At 33.2% G+C, this 21129-nt stretch overlaps 2 protein-coding genes across 4 annotated transcripts in view; one reads left to right on the top strand and one right to left on the bottom strand.

The window, feature by feature from the left end:
- The window catches only part of LOC100367471 (uncharacterized), a 49363-nt gene extending 43707 nt beyond the window's left edge, over window positions 1-5656 (top strand). The window contains exons 3-4 of one of the 2 annotated variants that reach the window (XM_085506326.1): window positions 184-1644; window positions 2054-5656. In XM_085506326.1, the coding sequence (XP_085362452.1) occupies window positions 184-1644; window positions 2054-4035 (3443 nt within the window). In that variant the 3' untranslated portion in view covers window positions 4036-5656. Of the gene's footprint in view, window positions 1-183; window positions 1645-2050 lie in introns of both variants that reach the window. The other variant, XM_085506325.1, reaches the window with a different exon arrangement.
- A 1894-nt stretch (window positions 5657-7550) lies between these two features.
- On the bottom strand, window positions 7551-19364 carry LOC100367171 (metallophosphoesterase domain-containing protein 1-like). 2 transcript variants are annotated; one of them, XM_006819237.3, is made up of 7 exons: window positions 18212-19364; window positions 14752-14909; window positions 11984-12136; window positions 9753-9945; window positions 9550-9665; window positions 9013-9123; window positions 7551-8025 (listed from the first exon to the last, which is right to left on the bottom strand). In XM_006819237.3, exons 2-7 carry the CDS (start codon window positions 14882-14884, stop codon window positions 7895-7897), a joined length of 837 nt encoding a protein of 278 aa, XP_006819300.2. In that variant the 5' UTR covers window positions 14885-14909; window positions 18212-19364; the 3' UTR covers window positions 7551-7894. The 2 variants fall into 2 exon arrangements, with proteins under 2 accessions (XP_006819300.2, XP_085362453.1); XM_085506327.1 differs by lacking the exon at window positions 18212-19364 and having other exon boundaries at window positions 14752-15486.
- Window positions 19365-21129: the final 1765 nt, after the last annotated feature.

Below are 21129 nucleotides of genomic sequence, written 5' to 3'. Positions count from 1 at the left end.
TTTTTTTTATTTTTTGGGTTGTTCTTTCTCAGAATTATTCATTTCATGTCAATAATGTTGAAAACATTTTCATAAATATTTGGGTGAATATTGGTCAAAACTGATATTTTTCAACCAGGTCCAACTATCAATGTGTACAATGTATTTCCTATCCTGATTTTATGAATTTGTTTTGTTTAACAGAAAGAGTACTGGAAGAAATGTCATTTCTTCAGATCAGCAATATAGGGTTAATTGAAGACAAGGTTCCAGATGAAGAAGCTATGGAAACTGACAATGATGTAGCTACACCTAACGTGCCTTCACAACGTGATTCTTACTTGGACTCCACTAGTAAACATGATGGCTCTGATGTTTCTATGCAAAACACTTCACCCAATGTTGACAATGCAGAGCCAATTACAGATGAGAATACTCCAAAGCCAAGGTCATCTAACAAAAGTGGTGACATATCACAAACAAGGTCAAGTACATTTGAAGAAAGTGATGACATAACACAGGCAAAGACATCGGTATTACAAGAAAGTGATGAAATATCGCTAGCGCAACCAAGTGCATCTAAAGAAAGTGATGACACATCAGAAGCGAAGTCAATGGTATTAATGGAAAGTGATGAAATATCGCAAGTGAAACCAAGTACATCTAAAGATAGTGATGAAATATCGCAAGTGAAACCAAGTATATCTAAAGATAGTGATGAAATATCGCAAGTGAAACCAAATACATCTAAAGATAGTGATGAAATATCGCAAGTGAAACCAAATACATCTAAAGATAGTGATGAAACATCGCAAGTGAAACCAAATACATCTAAAGATAGTGATGAAATATCGCAAGTAAAACCAAATACATCTAAAGATAGTGATGAAATATCGCAAGTGAAACCAAGTACATCTAAAGATAGTGATGAAATATCGCAAGTGAAACCAAATACATCTAAAGATAGTGATGAAATATTGCAAGTAAAACCAAATACATCTAAAGATAGTGATGAAATATCACAAGTGAAACCAAATACATCTAAAGATAGTGATGAAACATCGCAAGTAAAACCAAATACATCTAAAGATAGTGATGAAATATCGCAAGTGAAACCAAGTACATCTAAAGATAGTGATGAAATATCGCAAGTGAAACCAAATACATCTAAAGATAGTGATGAAATATCGCAAGTAAAACCAAATACATCTAAAGATAGTGATGAAATATCACAAGTGAAACCAAGTACATCAAAAGAAAGTGATGACATATCACAAGAGAAACCAAGTAAATCACACAAAAGTAATAAAGCAAATCAGAAAAGTGTGGATTCTTCCTGTGCTAAGTCAACAAACAGTGATTCAGATAGTGACTCATCTATGATGTCAGACTTTTCACCTAGACCCCCACCTGGAAGATATGACAACACACCTCTCTCTGAAACATTTGACATGAAAACTACAGATGGTGAAAAGGTGAAAAGTCCATATCTTTTTAATGATAAGAAGCATGCATTAAATCTAGTGGAAGGTTTACATGGGTTACAAAAAGAAGGCAAATTAACAGACACCATTGTATCCATAGACGGTAAAGAATTCAGGTGCCATGCTGTAATTCTACTAGCATCAGCTGAGTCATGGAAAATAAGACTCTCTTCTGCATCAGGTAATCCATTTCATTCATAACTTTTGCAAAGTTAAAGTCCTTCACAAAAAATCATGGTAGAATTATTGATGTGTGGCTATTCATATTCAGACTTTTTGCTAAAGTGTCAACTGTCTAGTAAATACCAAAAGTTTATAAAAAGAAAACTCTTCCCTGGATCTGACTAGGTTTTCAAAGAAATCTTGACACATATGTAATAAATCTATTCATGCTTGTAAATTTCCTATAAACAGGGTGGAGTTTTGTTATAATAGCTCAAATATGCAGGTTTTCTGTATCTCAAATCAGAGGTTCTGTACTCTAATTAGAAAGATTATTGTTTATGTATTCACTCCTATCAGTTCCTGACAACTCAATCTGTTGCCATGACTACACTAATTCATGTCCTCTGTATTGTCTCTTTCAGAAGAAAAAGATGGCACTAAAAAAATTGTTTTGGATGAAGACATTGATGCAACAACATTTAATCATGTATTAAACTTTATCTACTCTGGTAAGATAGAAGCCACTGAAAACAGCTTGTATAGATTAAAGGATGCTGCTGATACACTGGAAATTCCTATGCTCTCAGACTACTCAGAAAAGGTGATTAAACAAGAAAAAGACGAACGGGAAATGAAGTCAAAGATCCCAGATAACCTACCAGATGAGATTCGCATTTATATTTTCCATCAGAGGCAGTCAGAAGCACTGAAAGAAGAAAAGGCACGAGTTGCAGCTGTATCCATGGAGATAATGAAGAAGTTACATGAGATGCAACAAGAAAAAACAAACACAGATGTTGAACTGAAAGTAAATAATGAACTGATTGAGGCACACAGAGTGTTACTTGCTGCTTGCAGTCCTTACTTTACTGCTATGTTTACCAGTAATATGAAGGAAAGTTTGGAGCGTGTTGTAGAAGTCAGAAACATAGATGATAGTATTATGGAAAAACTCATCAAATATATGTATACTGGTGAGATAGAGATGGATGAGAATGACTCGCAGTCAATGTTGGAGACATCATGCCTTCTACAAATTCTGCCTATTCTAGAGGCCACTGGACGCTTTCTAGCCAATCATCTTGATCCAATCAATTGTTTTAGTATGAAGCAGTATGGTCAGATTCATTGTTGTCAGTCTTTAGAGACTGCAGCAGATATCTATATACTGGAACATTTTGATGATATAGCCCAACAGAGTGATTTTCTGAAAATTGGCCTGGATGAATTTACTACTTACTTGAAGATGAATGTCTGTGTTGAGAAAGAAGATATTATATATGATTGTCTTATGCGGTATATTCGATATGATTTAGAGAATCGTAAGGACAGTTTGACAGAAATGTTGAAGATGATACGATGGCCATTCATCAGCCAGACTTTCCTGAATGAGAAAGTTAAAAATGATCCACTGATTGTGGACTGTGATGAGTTGTTTGATGAGGCTGCCAAGTACCATAATTCATCTATACAGGAAAGATATGGAATAAGACAAAAACATAGTTGGTCACATCCTAGGAGTTATAGCCAGGTAGTTGCTGTCATATGTGGATTTCGTACACCTCGCAATGTGCGCAATGTACAGAGTTTTGATCCAGATAGTAACAAATGGCAACCAATTGTAGATTTGCCGGATCCAACATTTGATGACATCGTATCTGCTGTGAAGATAGGAACTGATATCATGTTATTCACACTGAAGGGAAATGCATGGCTGTACAACTCCAGTCAGCGTCGGTGGCTCCAAATGAAATGTCCAAAAAATGTTAATCGCTTTTTCTATGGGGCTGCATCATTGAATGATAACGTCTACCTTGTGGGAGGAAAGAACTTGGAAGGGACTGTCTATAAAAGTGTTGAACGTTACAACCCAGTAACCAATGATTGGGACAATATTCCAGAAATGCCAACAGGTGTACACTACCCTGCTGTTACAAGCCATGCTGGGGAACTGTATGTAATTGGTGGACACACTGCAAAGTACCACAGTCCATCTGGTGCTGTTCAGATTTTCAACCCGGATACAAATATTTGGCGAAGAGGTGCTGATATTCCTATATTGACATTTATAGCCAATGCGCTGTCAATTCATGAGTATGTGTATGTTGTAAGTGGGGAGTACGGACGTATGCAGCGTTATTCTCCAAGAAATGATAGATGGGAAGAAGCAGCCACGCTGGATCAACGTCATTATTTAGGCACCATCACTGTGTGTAATAACAAGATCTATGCAATCGGAGGCTATTCAGATTTCTCACATTCTGAAAGGAATATCTCCAACAGTATCGAGTGTTATGATCCTCAGAAGAATACTTGGAAAACTGTATCTGAGATGCCAACACCAGTTCCATGGCATATGAGTGTGGCACTTCCTAGATGTGTAGTTGAATGTCATAACTGTGTGTAACTTTGTAGTGATGTATTGCATTGTGTGTAACTTTTCAGAATAACTTGTCAAGCAAAGGATGTATTGATGCACTGTATTGATGTGTGTAGTGTAGTTATAGACAAACATGATCACAAGTAACATTATATAAGTCATCTTACTCAAGAAAAAAAGTACAAATTACAGTTCATGTATTTTGTTTGTGTGTTAGAACTTTACATATACATCAGAGAAATTTTTATGCCAGCGTGATTTACAATTAAGTATAGTTGTTCTCATTTATTTACAATTACAGTTTGAAAATTCAAAATTATTTTACATTTGGAAAAAGCTTAATGTATGTGTTAATCCAAGCCATACCTGGACTAATTTTGTTGTCTATTTAATCTACATATATAATTTACTGATAATTTTATGATTTGATTCAAAATGGCCTATTGGTGGCCATTTGGGGGTTGTTGCATGTTACCACTCATTTTTCTGATGCACTATGGTCTATTGTTTAACTCTAATTGTACATTGATTTGACCATACAAGTGTTAAATTTATTACAAAGAAAAGATATGGTTTGCATAAAAAGCTTGTTCTTGATTTTGATGAAATGTTATTCATATTTTATTTGTATGTTTCTCTTACTCTTTTTGATCTATTTTGTTTAAATTTGGAACAAAAGCAAAAAAAATAATAGTATACACATCTATTGTCAGTTTGTAATTGGATTTGTATGTATTTTATGATGCAATTTGTGTGTGTTTGAGTGAATACATGTTTAATATAAAACATTTTCACTTGTATTTGTGTATTATATCTCAAGCCATATGTAATGGCTGTTAATGATTTGGGTCACCAAGTGATGTGAAACCATTACAATGAGGTTTGTCAGTTAGAATCACATTGTTTAAAAATGATAGACACTGAAACTGACTGGGACTGTCATTTTTACATTGACTTATATGAAACATTAGACTGATTTCATATGTATAATTTGTAAATTTGGTTTTATCAAGGACATAGGAACAGGCATCTATCTTTTCTTTGATCTAACATTTGGCATGAAGTATTCAAAAATAAATTACATCACGACCAAATTGTCAAATTCTAATCAAATGTCACCACAACATGCGAGTGGTGAAACATAAACAAGAATGTTTTCAAGGAATTTAATACATGTTTATGTATGACATTTATACATCATTTTTTTAGTGACTTGATACAAGGAAATGAAAAACTACCTGGTATATCAAGTCTACACAATAGTATAATTATAATCTTTTGTGATTGAATAATTTTTTTTATAAACGGGTTACTTGGGGACTTGTTTGATGCAACCAGATGTCTAGGTGAAAGAGACACCACAAATCATTGTATTCCCGTTGTTGTTTACCACAGTTACCTGTCCCTGTAACTTTAGTGTTTTTTAGTATAACTTGATGTTTGATTAGACATAGATATAACCATGCTGTATTGTGCAATTAATTGATATCAAATATTTTTATAGTGATATATGACAATATACACTACTAACTGTACCATAATGGATGTGGAAATTACTGAAAAATATTCTGTAGTTTGTCCATTTTTCTCAATAAATGATTTGTGTATTTATAATAAGCCAGAATTAAAGAGATAAATGATTGACCGATTTGACTGAATGATGACTCATTTGTATCACATTGAAGGCAATGTACATCCTTTGTTGATGATATGGGACAGAAACAAAGTAAACAAGAGATGAAAATAATTTTACAAAAGATCACAAGGGCTCGTTGCGTAGGATATATCTAAACATGAAAGTAGGTATTATTATTAGGGCTGTGTATTACCTTAAATATTATAAATGAAGTTCAATGTCTAGATCAATTCTCCAAATACATGTATATGAAACTCTAAAAATAACAAAAATTTTAGTATCCATGCAGAATTCATCAAGAATTGCAGTGTATTGCACTGCAAGTCTAAGACTTGTTAATTTTAATCAAAATTGAGATGTAAAGTTTAGATACTTACAAATTGGGTTGTTCACTGGATTAATTTATTAGCTCTGCTGTCAAAGTTGTCAAGCGGAGCTTATCATTTGAGTGATTGTCCATCGCCCACATCAACTTTTTAGCTCTGCTTGACAAAGATGACAGCAAGTGATTGTCAGTCCCTGTAGTCGTTTGTGAACATTTTTAAGTCTGATTGGTTTGATACTAGGTGTATATGTACCTTGAATATTTTTGGTAAAAAGTGATAGTTTCGAATTCAACAACGGCAAGTCACATTGCATTGATACTATACACATTGTTCATTTTCTAATGATATCTTCAGTTCTTTAATTGAAATGTGCATTGCTAACAGCGGAGCTATCCCAGCCAAGAGGCTGCTTGTTTTTCATAAAACCTTTGACCAAATTTTATAATTGTATTTTCAACGTTTTTGACTCTCCAACTAACTTTTACATCTTTCTGCAAATATCAACTATTTTCTAACCAACACTTTCGGCTATTGAATATTTTCGATCCAACTTTCCAACTGCCATTTTTGATTTACTTCATTATGGCAAGCTGCTCACTCCCACCTACATTCCAGCAAACTATTTGACTTCCTGTCAAACTTTTAGATTTAGATTTTCCAACCAACATTTTTGACAGTGACCTACTTGTTTGTCTTTGTAACATACTTTTTGACTTCTAGATATGACTTCTATCATTGCAACTAATTTTAATGTCTTTCCTGCACACTGTGACATGTACAACTTTTCCGACTTTGTATCCTTATTTTTACAAATTCACAATGCACATTTTCACTTCTTGGCAAACTAAGTTTTCGACTTTCAATCCAACTGTTATTTTTGTAAGTAAATTGAACCTATTCTCAAACAACATTTCCAACCAAATTTAACAACTTTCCAATGGATATACAACTCTTTCACTAAGCAATACATATGCAGACTTATCTTTTTTGTCCAAACTATTGTCAAAAGTTTTGTAATAACTGACCTGTCTTTAAGGGTCAATATGATAACACGGTTATAAAGATGACCCCCAGATTTGAAAACTCATTTGATTATGACATTAATATTGCGGGTGCCACAGAATGTGGTACAGCTATGTTGTGTCAAACATTATTATTATATATAATTTGCTTATAAATTATTTATATTTATGAGAAAAACGAAAAAGTTGAAACAATTAACATCTCATTTATTTATTAAGTATGAATACTACACACTTACTCTATCATATCTTGTTAACAGATTTTGGAATTTGTCGACAATTGTAAAATATGAAATGGAATTTCATACAACTGTCTTTTATTTAACATAAATTCTTTCCCATAATACTTTGTGATTCAGTTTTGGCCTCAAAATTTTAGAATCAATTTCATGAAATTGTTAAATATTTCAGTTTTCATGAATGAAATAATTATTTTCCCAATTACATTGCCTTCTTAAACACCAAACACAACCAGTTTATGTGATTAACAGAATATAAGTGTATGGAACTATAATACCGGTAATAAAGTCATATGCAACAATTAGGACACAGAAAGCCAATGTTTTATGTATTATTTTAATATAAAATCTTACTCATTCGATTTGTGTTTATACAAATACTAAAAAATGTTAAGAAACCACAGGCATTTTTTATAAAATTCTAAAAACAAAAAGCCTTGCAACAAATAGATGAAAAGACAAAGAGCTTGTGTTGGTTTAGTGAGAATCAGAAACAGAAGTTGAAAAGAAACTAGTAATTAGAATTGGTGACACCTGTTTTATATATGTGACAATTCATCTCAAAACATGAAAAAATGAATGACTAAATAAATAATTTTTCAAGTATACAAGTTATAAGTATGTGTAATTATATAAAAATGTCCAATAACATCACTGTTACTTCTATGATTCATCAGGTAAACTTGTTGCATGTGGTAAATCAAATATTATTGGTTCATGACATGGTTTAAAATGCTCATTACAAATTGCTGCATTTATAAATACTGTATTGCCATTTGTAGTAACTCCATATCCTGACAAAAAACAATCAACAAATACAATGTTAGTGTGATATATACAATGACCCCCAGATCAAGAAAAACCTTGCCGCGTTTATTTTTAAACACACTATTTCACCCCAACCTTATTTCTATCTACCAGCCATGCACATGAAGCATATGCACAGGAAATCAAGTTGTGTTCATTTGAGAGGAGAAAGAAAATTGCATGACTGATTAGTTGAAATAATGATCTCGTGAGCAATTGTGCGAAAATGCTTTCCAATAGCATACATGTTAGTACTAAACTTAAAATGCTTTCCAATAGCATACATGTTAGTACTAAACTTAAAATGCTTTCCATTAGCATACATGTTAGTACTAAACTTAAAATGCTTTCCAATAGCATACATGTTAGTACTAAACTTAAAATGCTTTCCAATAGCATACATGTTAGTACTAAACTTAAAATGCTTCCATTAGCATACATGTTAGTACTAAACTTAAAATGCTTTCCAATAGCATACATGTTAGTACTAAACTTAAAATGCTTTCCAATAGCATACATGTTAGTACTAAACTTAAAATGCTTTCCAATAGCATACATGTTAGTACTAAACTTAAAATGCTTTCCAATAGCATACATGTTAGTACTAAACTTAAAATGCTTTCCAATAGTATACATGTTAGTACTAAACTTAAAATGCTTTCCAATAGCATACATGTTAGTACTAAACTTAAAATGCTTTCCAATAGCATACATGTTAGTACTAAACTTAAAATGCTTTCCAATAGCATACATGTTAGTACTAAACTTAAAATGCTTTCCAATAGCATACATGTTAGTACTAAACTTAAAATGCTGGTGACACAATAGCCTTGTGCCCTGAAGTGCAATTTATTGGAAAATGAATAAATTGTGAATATTTGAAATCATGAGTAGGTTGCTACCTTAATGTTTACGATAACCATGCAATCAACAACAAGACAAATTAATGTAATCTATACAAGTAGAGTTCTTACCTTCATGTATATGACCAAAGACATGATACAATGGTTTGACACGTTGCTGTACAGTATTCAATAAATCAACACAACCAGCATGACCATTCAAAGTAGACTCATCACCGTGACCTGATATGATGAAATGTACAAGTATATCAGTGTCATTAATATGTTATGGTTATAGCAATTACATGATAAAATGAGTGTGTATGTATCTGAAGAAATAAAATTTTTTATTATTATTCATTAAAACAAAATGGTTACAAGTTGGCAATTTTTAATTTTAAACAAAATGACATGCACCAAGGTTCAATAGTTTCCAATGTATGTACCAAGTTTGAATAAAATCTATCCATACATGATTGAGATCTGATTCCATATTGGCAGAAATGCTTGATTGATTCATCTTTGGCATTAAAATAGCCACAATTCGGCAATCTTAAATCAGATCAGGAAACAAATGCAGGTGCATATAAGATGCGAGTTTGGATATGATCAGTCAAGATAAGTCTGAGTTACAGGTGCACAACAATTAATGCACACCTGCATACTTACCTAATGGTGGTGTGTGAGTCAATAGAACATCAATATTGGAAGGAATCATGTTCCATTTATCTAATAATGCCTGCCCTCTTGAAAGATTGAAAGCACCTGGGTGATATTGCGGCTGCCTGCATGTGAGTAATAAGCATCATACAATAATCCACTACAATGTAGAGATATTGTAAACATCATGGAATATTATATTTTAAACTCACCATGGTGATCCATAGATTTTAAAACCAAGCACAGTAACTGCACTGTCTTCCAGGTAAATACAATTTTTCAACTGTAATTTAGAATCTGTGAATTTTATCCCAAAATATTTTTTAAGTAATGGCCATCTAGTTTGATCAAACGCTTGGTCATGATTTCCGGCAATCACAATCTTGTGTTTATGGGGCAAACCTTCTGTAAAACAAATCCAATATTTACTGTTAGGTTGTTGAAACAAGCAACTTAATTGCAGAAATAGCTCTGCTGTCTTTGTAGTGATAAATAAAATTAAAACAAATCTACTATAATATTTAATTTATAACTGTATTTAAACCAGAAAAGAACAAGCTACGTACTTAATAAGTAAATGATAAATAAATCAAAAATGTTCAACACAGAGTTAGCTTCAAAAATTCTCACTCATTGTCAATTGAAAAAATTAGATTTATTATAAGCTACCTCCAGAGCAAAAGTTTTGTTAGTCCCCGTTCGGACGCAGTCCGAAAACGGGGACTTATGTTTTGCTCTGTGTGCGTGCGTCCGTCCGTCCGTCCGTCCGTGATCACCTGTATCTCGAACATGCATGGACCAATTAAGTTCAAACTTCACTCATACATCACACATTATATGGGACATATGCACATGCATTTTTTTCATGATCCGATTAACGATAGCCGAATAGCGGCCATTTTAAGACCGAAAATGCATCAAAATCGCACATTTTCACCATTCCGGACCCGGATCTCAGTTATGCATGGACGGATTTTGTTCAAATTTGGTACATACATTAAACATAATAGGACCTTGATGCACGTCATTTTTTTTTTGGGATCGGGTTCGAAATGGCCGACTGGCGGCCATTTTGTTTTAAAGAATTCAGTTCTGGATCCGTATCTGAGACATGCTTGGATTGATCAAGTTCAAACTTCAAATGCATCAAAATCGCACATTTTCACCATTCCGGACCCGGATCTCAGTTATGCATGGACGGATTTTGTTCAAATTTGGTACATACATTAAACATAATAGGACCTTGATGCACGTCATTTTTTTTTTTGGATCGGGTTCGAAATGGCCGACTGGCGGCCATTTTGTTTTAAAGAATTCAGTTCTGGATCCGTATCTGAGACATGCTTGGATTGATTAAGTTCAAACTTCACACACACAAGGTACATCATGTCACAAATATGTATGTGCATTTGTTTCATGATCTCATTAACGATAGCCGAAAATGCATTGAAATCGCACATTTTCACCATTCCGGACCCGGATCTCAGTTATGCATGGATGGATTTTGTTCAAATTTGGTACATACATTAAACATAATAGGACCTTGATGCACGTCATTTTTTTTTTCGGATCAAGTTCGAAATGGTCGACTGGCGGCCATTTTGTTTTAAAGAATTCAGTTATGGATCTGTATCCGAGACATGTCTGGATTGATCAAGTTCAAACTTCACACACACAAGGTACATCATGTCACAAATATGTATGTGCATTTGTTTCATGATCTCATTAACGATAGCCAAATGGGGGCCGCTTTAAGGCCGAAAATGCATTGAAATCGCACATTTTCACCATTCCGGACCCGTATCTCAGTTATGCATGGATGGATTTTGTTCAAATTTGGTACATACATTAAACATAATAGGACCTTGATGCACGTCTGTTTTTTTTTTTTCGGATCGGGTTCGAAATGGCCGACTGGCGGCCATTTTGTTAAAGAATTCAGTTCTGGATCCGTATCCAAGACATGTCTGGATTGATCAAGTTCAAACTTCACACACACATGGTACATCATGTCACAAATAGATATGTGCATTTGTTTCATGATCTGCTTAACAATAGCGAAATGATGGCCATTTTAAGGCCGAAAATGCATCAAAATCGCGTATTTTCACAATTCCAGAACCGGATCTCAGTCATGCATGGATGGATTTTTTTCAGATTTAGCACAATGTGTTGTACATATGCAGGTGCATTTCGGTCATGATCTGCTTTGAATGTATATGTCACTCAAATATGAACGGAACGGGGACGTGTCATTGACAATGACTTGTTCTCAATGTAATGAACAGTCTATTGTGGATGAATTTCATGTTTTACTCGCATGTAAAAATAGTCAGATTATACAAGCTCATATTAAATTTGAAGCTGAATTAGAAAATTATGATAACATGTATAAGTTTTTATATTAAATTTTGTGTCAATCTATCTATCTATAAACACATACCTAACCATTTACTGAATAAATCAATTTCACTGACACCACTGTGCATAGTAAAATCACCAGCATGTAATAAAATGTCACCATCAGGAATGGGAGGCATCATGCGATGATCGGTTTTAGAATGAGTATCAGACACACAGACAAACCTGGTATAGCCTGCAATTAAAAAAAGCAATCAACAATAACCTGGTGACCGAGTTTTACGTTTTTCATAGACTTGAAACAATACAATGTATTTTGATGTATTTTCTGCATGAGGTGTTAATGCATAGTATCATAGACACACTAAATGTGTATCTTGGTTGATTCATGGAGCTCCATGGTTGATTCGTCCTATTTATTAGCCTGATACTAACTCATCCAATATGCACAACATAATCCTAACAACAAATTGCATATAATCATGGTCATCATGCATACAAGAGCACCCCAGTCATTTATTGTATCACATATCACAATACGTTAATCCATCAATTGTCAAATCAAGTTATTCATATTTCAAGATAATAGTGTAATTAATTAATGTTCTAAAAAATGATAATCATGGTAAAAGTTGTTTATTTCTGAATATCTATAGACACAGTAAATATATGTCTTGTTCACCATGCACAAGATTGTAAAGCTAACCAAAGACAATGTGAATTGAAGAGAATAGAATCTTTATTGCTATCACATCCCATATTTGAGGTTTTGATGAAAAGTACAATAAAGTAATACAATCGTGAAACATATAAAAAATAACTAACACTAACATACAGGGAAAAATATCAAAATGCTCAAATTTCTAAACATTAGTTTCTAAAAAAAATTGTTTTTTTGAAGCTGGTTTAAGCATTTCACTTTTAATTGAATTTTCTCATACATGTAAAAAAAAAAAACACAAATTTACATTTACTTACGTTATATTACAATTATTCATTTATCTCTTATTTTGGAATATGTATTTTTATTTCATTCATTTACAGTATTTTTAGTATTTCCTTTTATTTAGTATTTTCTTTTTTTTATTATTACATGTATTTGACTTTATTGTATTTTATGTCAAGATCTCAAATTTGGATACGATAGCAATAAAGATTTACTTACTGACATTAAAACAGTTATAGATGTGTTTCACCACATCATTTATAATGTTTTCATCTTTACTGTTTAAAATATTATAATTAATAACTGTTCATTGTTTTTGTTATCATGAATAATGTTGTGTTTTTTGAACAAAATTTCTCTTTCTTTAGCGTATAACTGACATAACAGCAAAAAGTGTTGCACATTTTTAATTTGTTTAATTTCACAAACTGAACGTTTTCTATCAGAGATTGGTACGTTATTGTACCTTCCCATTTCAATCTGTAAGCGATGAGTACTTATTCTCAGTTTGTTTATTGCAGAGTGATATACAAAACTGTTTTTTATTACTTGCAAGTATTTTACTAGTGAAAAATATGTTTTCCATTTTTTGTACGTTCTCAGTTTATTTTTATGGTTTGAGCCGTTGTCGTCATTGTGCATTCCCTTTTTCTCGACTGTGCTTCAAGTTTTTAACAAACGGCTTTTACCGGTATTAAAGCTTCACTGTGTTTTAGCTCATTGTTTTTCCAGATAATGGGTTTTAATTCATCTAATATTTGAATCACACTAGTTACCCAATTTCATGTACCCAAGTTGTGTTTTTTTAAGCCAAGCTTCGCTCATTAGTGTATTTTCTGGCATATCCCTTATCCTCATCCAATATTTCATCATTTGCCTCGTACTGTCTATGGCAAGAGGATTTCTCCCTAGCTCAAGTAAACAAGCTAGATTGGGAGCCCTGCTATTTACTTTCAGCAAATTCTGAATGTGACGAAAGTGTATTGGGACAAATTGAATGTGAATCTACTAAACTATCCATGAAATGCTACAATTGATATGTAGCATACTGATAACATCACAAGTTATACAATTATATGAAATCCTGGTATTTTAAGTCGCATTGCACGTCTTTCATAAGATTATGTTTGCTGTTGTGGAGATGTTCTGAGAATTACCCAGACAGCCAGTTGGCAAGATGGCTTATAACTTTTCAAAACACCTTTTTTGTAAAACCTATGAGACTTAATTCTTAATACACTGCCATTCTGTTATACTAGACGGGCGGAATATGTAGTTTTTCATAGTAAAAAATATATTTGTTTCATTAGAGTCCATAAAAATAATATTACATTGAGAGAAGTGTGAATTCATAGGAATCATTGCATGAAACTCCTTTTCTAATAATAGTTAACAATACATGTATGTATCAGATTAAAATTTCATGCAGTGGTGGAGAAGTTCATAATGTTGCAGCTTATTTCTGCCTTCCAAATTTCTTGCATGGATGAATAAAATGTGTAACATAATAATGATTAATAGCGATTTGAACAGTTGACCTGGGAAGTCACTCCATTTTGACATTTTTATTTAGTCTGAATAAAGCACATTGTGAAAACGGCTATAATCAATGATTTAAGACAATATATTATTAGATACCCCGGTACTCAATTTTCTGCAGTCACAACACCCAGTTGTAATTTACAGAATATTATTTGAGTAATCACAGGTAGGTTTGCAATGCTCACCTACTACATCTAGATAGTAATGACTTTGTGATTTTTTGTGTGCTTAAAAGCTGACATTGTCAGTCATTTTGCAATAAAAAAACATACCAATAGAGATCATAATACACAAGTTAGCTACATAAATTCACAAGTGAACAGAAATGATAATGATATAAAACAGATTCAAATTTTACATACCTTCTTTTCTCAATTCGGATGTTGCCAATGGTTTCACTTTCTTGTATTTACACATCATGCGTTTCCAGGCTTTATCAGGGTTTGTAGAGTCGGGATCTACAGTTATGAGATCATTACAACCATGTCCAGCCATCAAGTAATTACATCGACTCACTCAACTGACAATGAACAGTTCATCAAATATTTAAATGAGAGGTTTCATTGGTGTGAACAAGAGGGCATTTCAAACGTGAAAAAGTTTCAAAAGTGCTAAACATGCATTTCAAAAATGTTACAGCAAGTCTGTAGCAAATATATAGTTTTAATGAGTGGCAGCCAATTTGCAAATTCCCTAGTGAACTGTCTAACTGATTGGGTTTTGACTAAACAGTTGGTTTTCAAATCTTGCTGGGACAGACTTGTGGCCGCATCCACTCTGAGTCTATACTTCAGTAAGGGACGTTGAATGCGTTTACGTAGCTCAGTACACTGTTAAAGACATGTCCAAATGTAGATTTTTGGGACAATTAATGGCTGTCAGTTGAAGGTCAACAAAATATAACAAAGCATGTATGGTGACTTGTGATATACCAACTTTGAAAAAAAAAGAGGTCCAGACATGCACTAGAAATGACGGACAGAAGGATGCATGTGGCATTCAAAAGTCAGCAATTTTTATCAACTTGCAAAACTGATTTGCTTTCATTTGCACTTCAGGTCACATTACAACAGTCAAATGAGCAGAACACTCGGAAAAAACAAAATGGCCACTAGTTCGCCATTTTGAATTGAATCACAAAAAAAAAAATTACGTGCATCAGTAACCCACCATGACTGATGTCAATGCCAAATTTGAATGAAATCGGGCAAGGCATGTCAGAGAAACAGTTGATGACATGTTTGAATTTTGTGATTCTATTCGTTTTAGATGAAAATAGCCACCATTTGGCTAAATTACAATGAAAATGAAAAATAACTGAAACAGTTGATGACATGTCCAAATGTTGACATGTGCATGTGCATGTTTCCCATTTTGACTTGTCTTTGTACCAGCTTTGAAGAAAATCTGTCCAGATGTCTCTGATAAATGAACACATGGATGGACGGAACACAAAATATAAGTCCTCGTTTTTAACTATATATACGTCCGACAGGGACTAAAAGAAAAATCTGAGAACCCTATGCATTCATAACAAATAATAGGGTGTTCTGTCATAATTTTCCCATGCCTTTCCCTGGTCAGAACCACAGTCTGCTTGCGTACATGTGATAATATGATAAATGTGATATTTACTATAGGGGTTGCCATCTTGAACATAGCTTGAAACTAAATAAAGAGACGTGTTGAGAAAAAGGGGTTCTCAGTTTCCTACAAGTCAGGGAGAAAATAACAAACTTTCACAGCCAAACGATTCCACTAATAAAATTTACTACTCATATATTCATCATTTTTGCGTTGAGAATACCTTGCAAACGAATAGAACATTTCCCTGGTATATTTGAAACCGAAATCGCCATCCAAATGTAAGGCCCTTGATTAGCCCCTATTGTAATATAGAATTGACCAGTGTGGGTGTGGCCACAAGACAGCATCAGTGATATTCATAAAAGCCAACCAAAGTCAAGAAGATGTAATTCGCTAGTGAGTTTGCAGATTGGCTGCCATAACACTTCTGAGACTTGTTGTACAGTTAACAACATTTTAAAGTTTTAAAGATGTCATCAGTGTTCCCTCTAAGGTTTAGGGCTTGGTCAGTTACTTCGACCTAGGGGGGGTCGGTGGATCAGTAGGGGGGGGGGGTTACCCTGTTTTTGATTGTGCGAATAGGGGGGTCACCCTATTTTTGATATCATGTTTTCCAGAATTCACACGCGCTCATGCATATATTTTTAAAAATTTTATTTCAGAACAAACGATAAAAAAGTTAATCGTACAAATGTGTTCCTAATAATAACTATGTTGATGCAAAAAATGTTATAGGCTAAATATTTTGAGGTTAAAGTTGCCAAATAACTAACAGATTATGCAATGCGGCTAGAACCCCAATTATACAGTTAAGTTTTAAACACATCCCAAGTCCATGTGCTGCTGATATCAGATTATTTTATTTAAAGTCTGAAGTCACCATTGTATAAGATATTTACTGGATTTATCCAATTATAACATGAGACGGAAAGACAACACAGCAATTAGTACAAAGAGCAGTGACAGTTTTTGTTCAGCAAGTCAAAAAAGTTAAATTTGTGAAAATGCTGATATATAAAATAAAATAAATAATGAAAAAATAAATAAATAGTTTTTTGTTTTTTTAACTTTTAAATATGCATAAATTGCTCTGTAAAATACCAAAATCCAACACAAATTTAAGCAAAAATTAAAGTTTCCTTTGTTTTCATAAGCACAGACTGTGCTTTGGGTGTAAAGCTTTCCTGGTCTATAAGATATGAAAGATATTTTAAATTCAACTTAGTTTTCTAAGAGTTCAAACCACCTAGATTCAAATCCTCTTTTCCTATCTTATAAGGGCGTATATCGAGTGAGTACTCCACAGCTTTGCTTTTATTTACTATCTTCAGCAGCATAGATTTCCTTCCTTCCTGCAGCCTTTTCTGTAGTCATTTTTTTTGCTTCATGCTTCCCCTCCCCTTCTAAGGTCTATTAAATGCAAACACTAAAAATTATGTCAAAATTATGGCAAACCATGATATTTTCAATGCACATATTTCTTTGTTTTTTGATACTATAATTAATCTGTGTTCATGTTTATTAATTTAACTTATTATTCAGAGCCCAAAAAAGATTGTAATTTCTTTACGGTGATAATAAAGTATTATTGTATTGTATTGTATTGTATAATACATTTTGTAATCATGTCAGAGCCAAAACTGTTAATGTTTCTTTGTTTGTTTTTTAGGGGGGTCAGCATGTTTTAAGTTTTAAAATATAATGTTTTTGGGGGTCACTCATTTTTTTTTTTATAGGGGGTGGGTCAACTGAGATTAACAGCTGGCAAAATGGAATCTGCCGACCCCGCCCACCCCCAGGCCGACCAATCCCTTATTTTCACTCAATTTTCTCAGATTCAGTTGTAGTTTCTCAGTGAAATTTTGTCTTTTGAGAAACTTTCCATGCATTTTGTATGCAGAAAAAACATTTCAAGGGAAAAATTGGAAAATTTTCACAGTATTTTCAAGATTCAAACAAATTAAAGGAAACAGTGGATGTCATTATGTGTTTTAATAGTTTTGGTAATCGCAAAAGCCCACAAGGTGATAGTTAATAATACAACATAATAATACTAATAATCGCACTACAAAAACAAAAATACGAATTTCTGAAACTGGTACCACCTTGTAGTACAGGGGCCGGCAGATTGGTTTTCTTTCAGTTACAAGTGACTGTTTACTCACCGATGACTTAGTTACCAATAATATGAAGGGACGTATTCGATGTTTTCATAAGACATTAAAACTGACTTACCTGGTTTCAATGTAGACGTAGAAACTCACATATTTCTCCAAATCACGGCAATGAACACCGAAAATGGCTCATTTTTCAGAAATGCACAGCAACAACACAGCACTAGACGCTTTCAAGACTACTTCCGGGAGTCCACCTAGCTTGCTTTACAAAATTATGCTGTCATTTGAATTTACGATATCTTAGGGTTTCTTCTGTCACTCCCAAACTCGTTGTGCCCAGCCTCAGGTAGATAAAGTAGGTTTTGTTGCTCTTGCAAAAAAACTCTTTAAAAACTTATACAAACAATATACAACCATAATTCACTAAATGATAGTTTGAATGCTTTATTTGGAACATACTGTACATCACAACAGTTTCTGGACATCCAAAGACACCTCAAAAGTTGAACAACAAAGAAGAAAGAAAGAAACAAACAAAGTGGATAGTTTTGTTTCTAATAATTATTATTAATGATCCATGTTAATCCATTCACATGAGCATTAAATAATCGTTATTTTCTATTCATATTATGCAGGATTCTCCATTGCCGATTTTGAACCAGCGCATTCAGCCAGGTACGATTTTATATAATCACACTTGTCTGTTGTAAACTGTATAGCAATTGCAAAGAAATAAACGTATCAAAAGACCAGATTCAAAAATGAGAACATATTCTTTATTAAAAGATGACATTAGCACATCACCTTATTTATACCTGTTGAATAAGAGAGAGGAAATTAAGCTTATGTCTAAACTGAGACTTAGCAACCACAGATTAGAAATAGAGCTAGGACGTTACAAGAGACCAAAAATACCAGTTGACAACAGAGTTTGCAGGATGTGTAACATAATTGAAGATAAAATACATTTCATTACATCCTATAAACTCTATAATACAGATCGATCAGAAATAAAACTCATTAAACATGTTATTACCTATCTTAAATCATCTTATACTTTACATGCTAACTTCCAAGCACAATGACAATTTTCTTCTCTAATAAAAGTTATTATTATTATTATGATAACGTGATGTATTAAATCACACAGTGACGGATCCAGCAAAATGTATTGGGGGAGGGGGGAGCTTCACTTTACATTACGGAGCGAAAATCGCAGAGAAGCTATGCGTAATCCAGATGATATGAATCGTCATGTGTTTAGGGGGGCATCCCCCCCCCCCCCCCCCCGGATCCGCCACTGTAATCACACTTGAACTGAATTAATTTGGTGGGCCCCAATAATTTATAAAAACTGTGCACATATAACTCAATTCTTGATTGTTTTGTTAAATTTGCCCGAACATAGGATGTGACGACAAAGGTAAGATATTATATGACTATTCAATAATACATAATTAAAACTTGCATAATAGTAGTACATGTATAACTGGTATGATTATCATGTGAAATAGCCTCACTCATTTACCTGATTTTAAAATGGATTACATAATCTTTGGACATGTTTTTTGTTAATCTATAGTCAAAATAATTAAAATAAATTAAACCATAGAATGATTGAAAAAATGAACAACAATGAACACTGTAAAAGTATCACAATGGGTGGCTAACCTCACAGGGCATCTGTACCACCTAATAAAGTAGGTTTCTATTTCTATTGCTCTTGCAAAAACTCTTTAAAAAACCTATATAAACAATATACAACTATAATGATAGTTTGCTTTATTTGGAACATACAATACAACACAACAGCTTAGAAACAGTTGTAATAATAATCAACTATATATAAAACTATAACTATCATTTAAAGATTCAGATTATGCTATATACTCGGGCAAGGCAGTGCAAGCCTCCATGCAAGTCTTGAAACATATCACATTTTTTATTGACAGGACATCGAACCGGGAAGTATCGACATCATCATTCGAAGAGCGGCTGACCCAATTTTCCGTATCAACGACCGAAGAAAAAGAAGAAGAAGGTGTAAGTATAGTAGTAATGTCATTGTAAATTGTTCAGCTCACAGTTACTAGAAGAATGGTTAGGAAACTCTATTGTTAGATATACTAATTATCCATTGACTTCACTTTGATGCATTTGTCATCGTATCAGTAGAGCGCTCGTAAGTCTGCGTCTGCTGACATGGTGAACAAATTTTGAAATTAGAATGTACAAAATAGTACATTGAATTAGAATCTGTGAGTCTTTCATGAGCAAACTATGTTAGTTTCATTTTCTGTTTTAATAGTGCAGTTTAATTTGAATATTTTTTTATTTCATACCAAATCCTGACAATGTTGTATAAATTGGGAGAATTTGTTAGAAAAAAACAACATAACAGACATCCGAATATGGAATTTTTTGCAAATTATGATTGCCGCAATGTCAGCAGTATGCTAAATCTTCTTTGTTTACCGAGACACACATTCTAACAAAAGAATCAAGAGTTTCCTAACCGTTCTTCTAGTAACTGTGGTTGGCTGTACAAAATGATTTATTTTAAACGTTTGAAAATTTTCATTGATTTGGTACATTTTCAATTTTTTCTGGCATGTATGTTAATTTTTGACAGTGCATGTAAGAATTATTTAAAATGTAATTTATTGACATGTATAATTTACATTATTACTGTGAGGAACTACCATTATCAATGACAATTATGATTGGCATAATTCAATTTTCATAGAGCAATTCAGATGCACTTTTGGCATGCCGTATAATGGTTTAATTATTTTTCAGTGATTTGGTGCATTTACAAATACTTTACAAATACTGGAGTATTTAATTTTTACACTCTTTAAACAAACTGCCTGCTTGTTCCCAATTGAATAATGGTAGACATGCAGAATGTTATAAACTATAACTGTGCAAGATAAAATTAATGAATATTTCATGATTGTAATTGATATATATATAGTATACTCCTTGTTAGTCACTGGCATATATAATTTGTATACTTCTTGCTAGACACTGGGA

This window comes from Saccoglossus kowalevskii, chromosome 12 (assembly GCF_978046115.1).
Source record: "Saccoglossus kowalevskii chromosome 12, keSacKowa6.1, whole genome shotgun sequence".
NCBI classification, from domain to species: domain Eukaryota; kingdom Metazoa; phylum Hemichordata; class Enteropneusta; family Harrimaniidae; genus Saccoglossus; species Saccoglossus kowalevskii.
Note: the sequence above shows the minus strand (reverse complement) of the source record. Positions and strands in the feature narration are given on the sequence as shown.

Coding starts and splice junctions, on each gene's coding strand:
- LOC100367171 (XM_006819237.3), bottom strand. CDS start 14,884: ATGGCTGGACATGGTTGTAATGATCTCATAACTGTAGATCCCGACTCT. Junction 9,946..11,983: donor TTTATTCAGTAAATGGTTAG/GTATGTGTTTAT, acceptor TTTGTTTTACAG/AAGGTTTGCCCCATAAACAC. Junction 8,026..9,012: donor CTTTGGTCATATACATGAAG/GTAAGAACTCTA, acceptor GTTTTTTGTCAG/GATATGGAGTTACTACAAAT.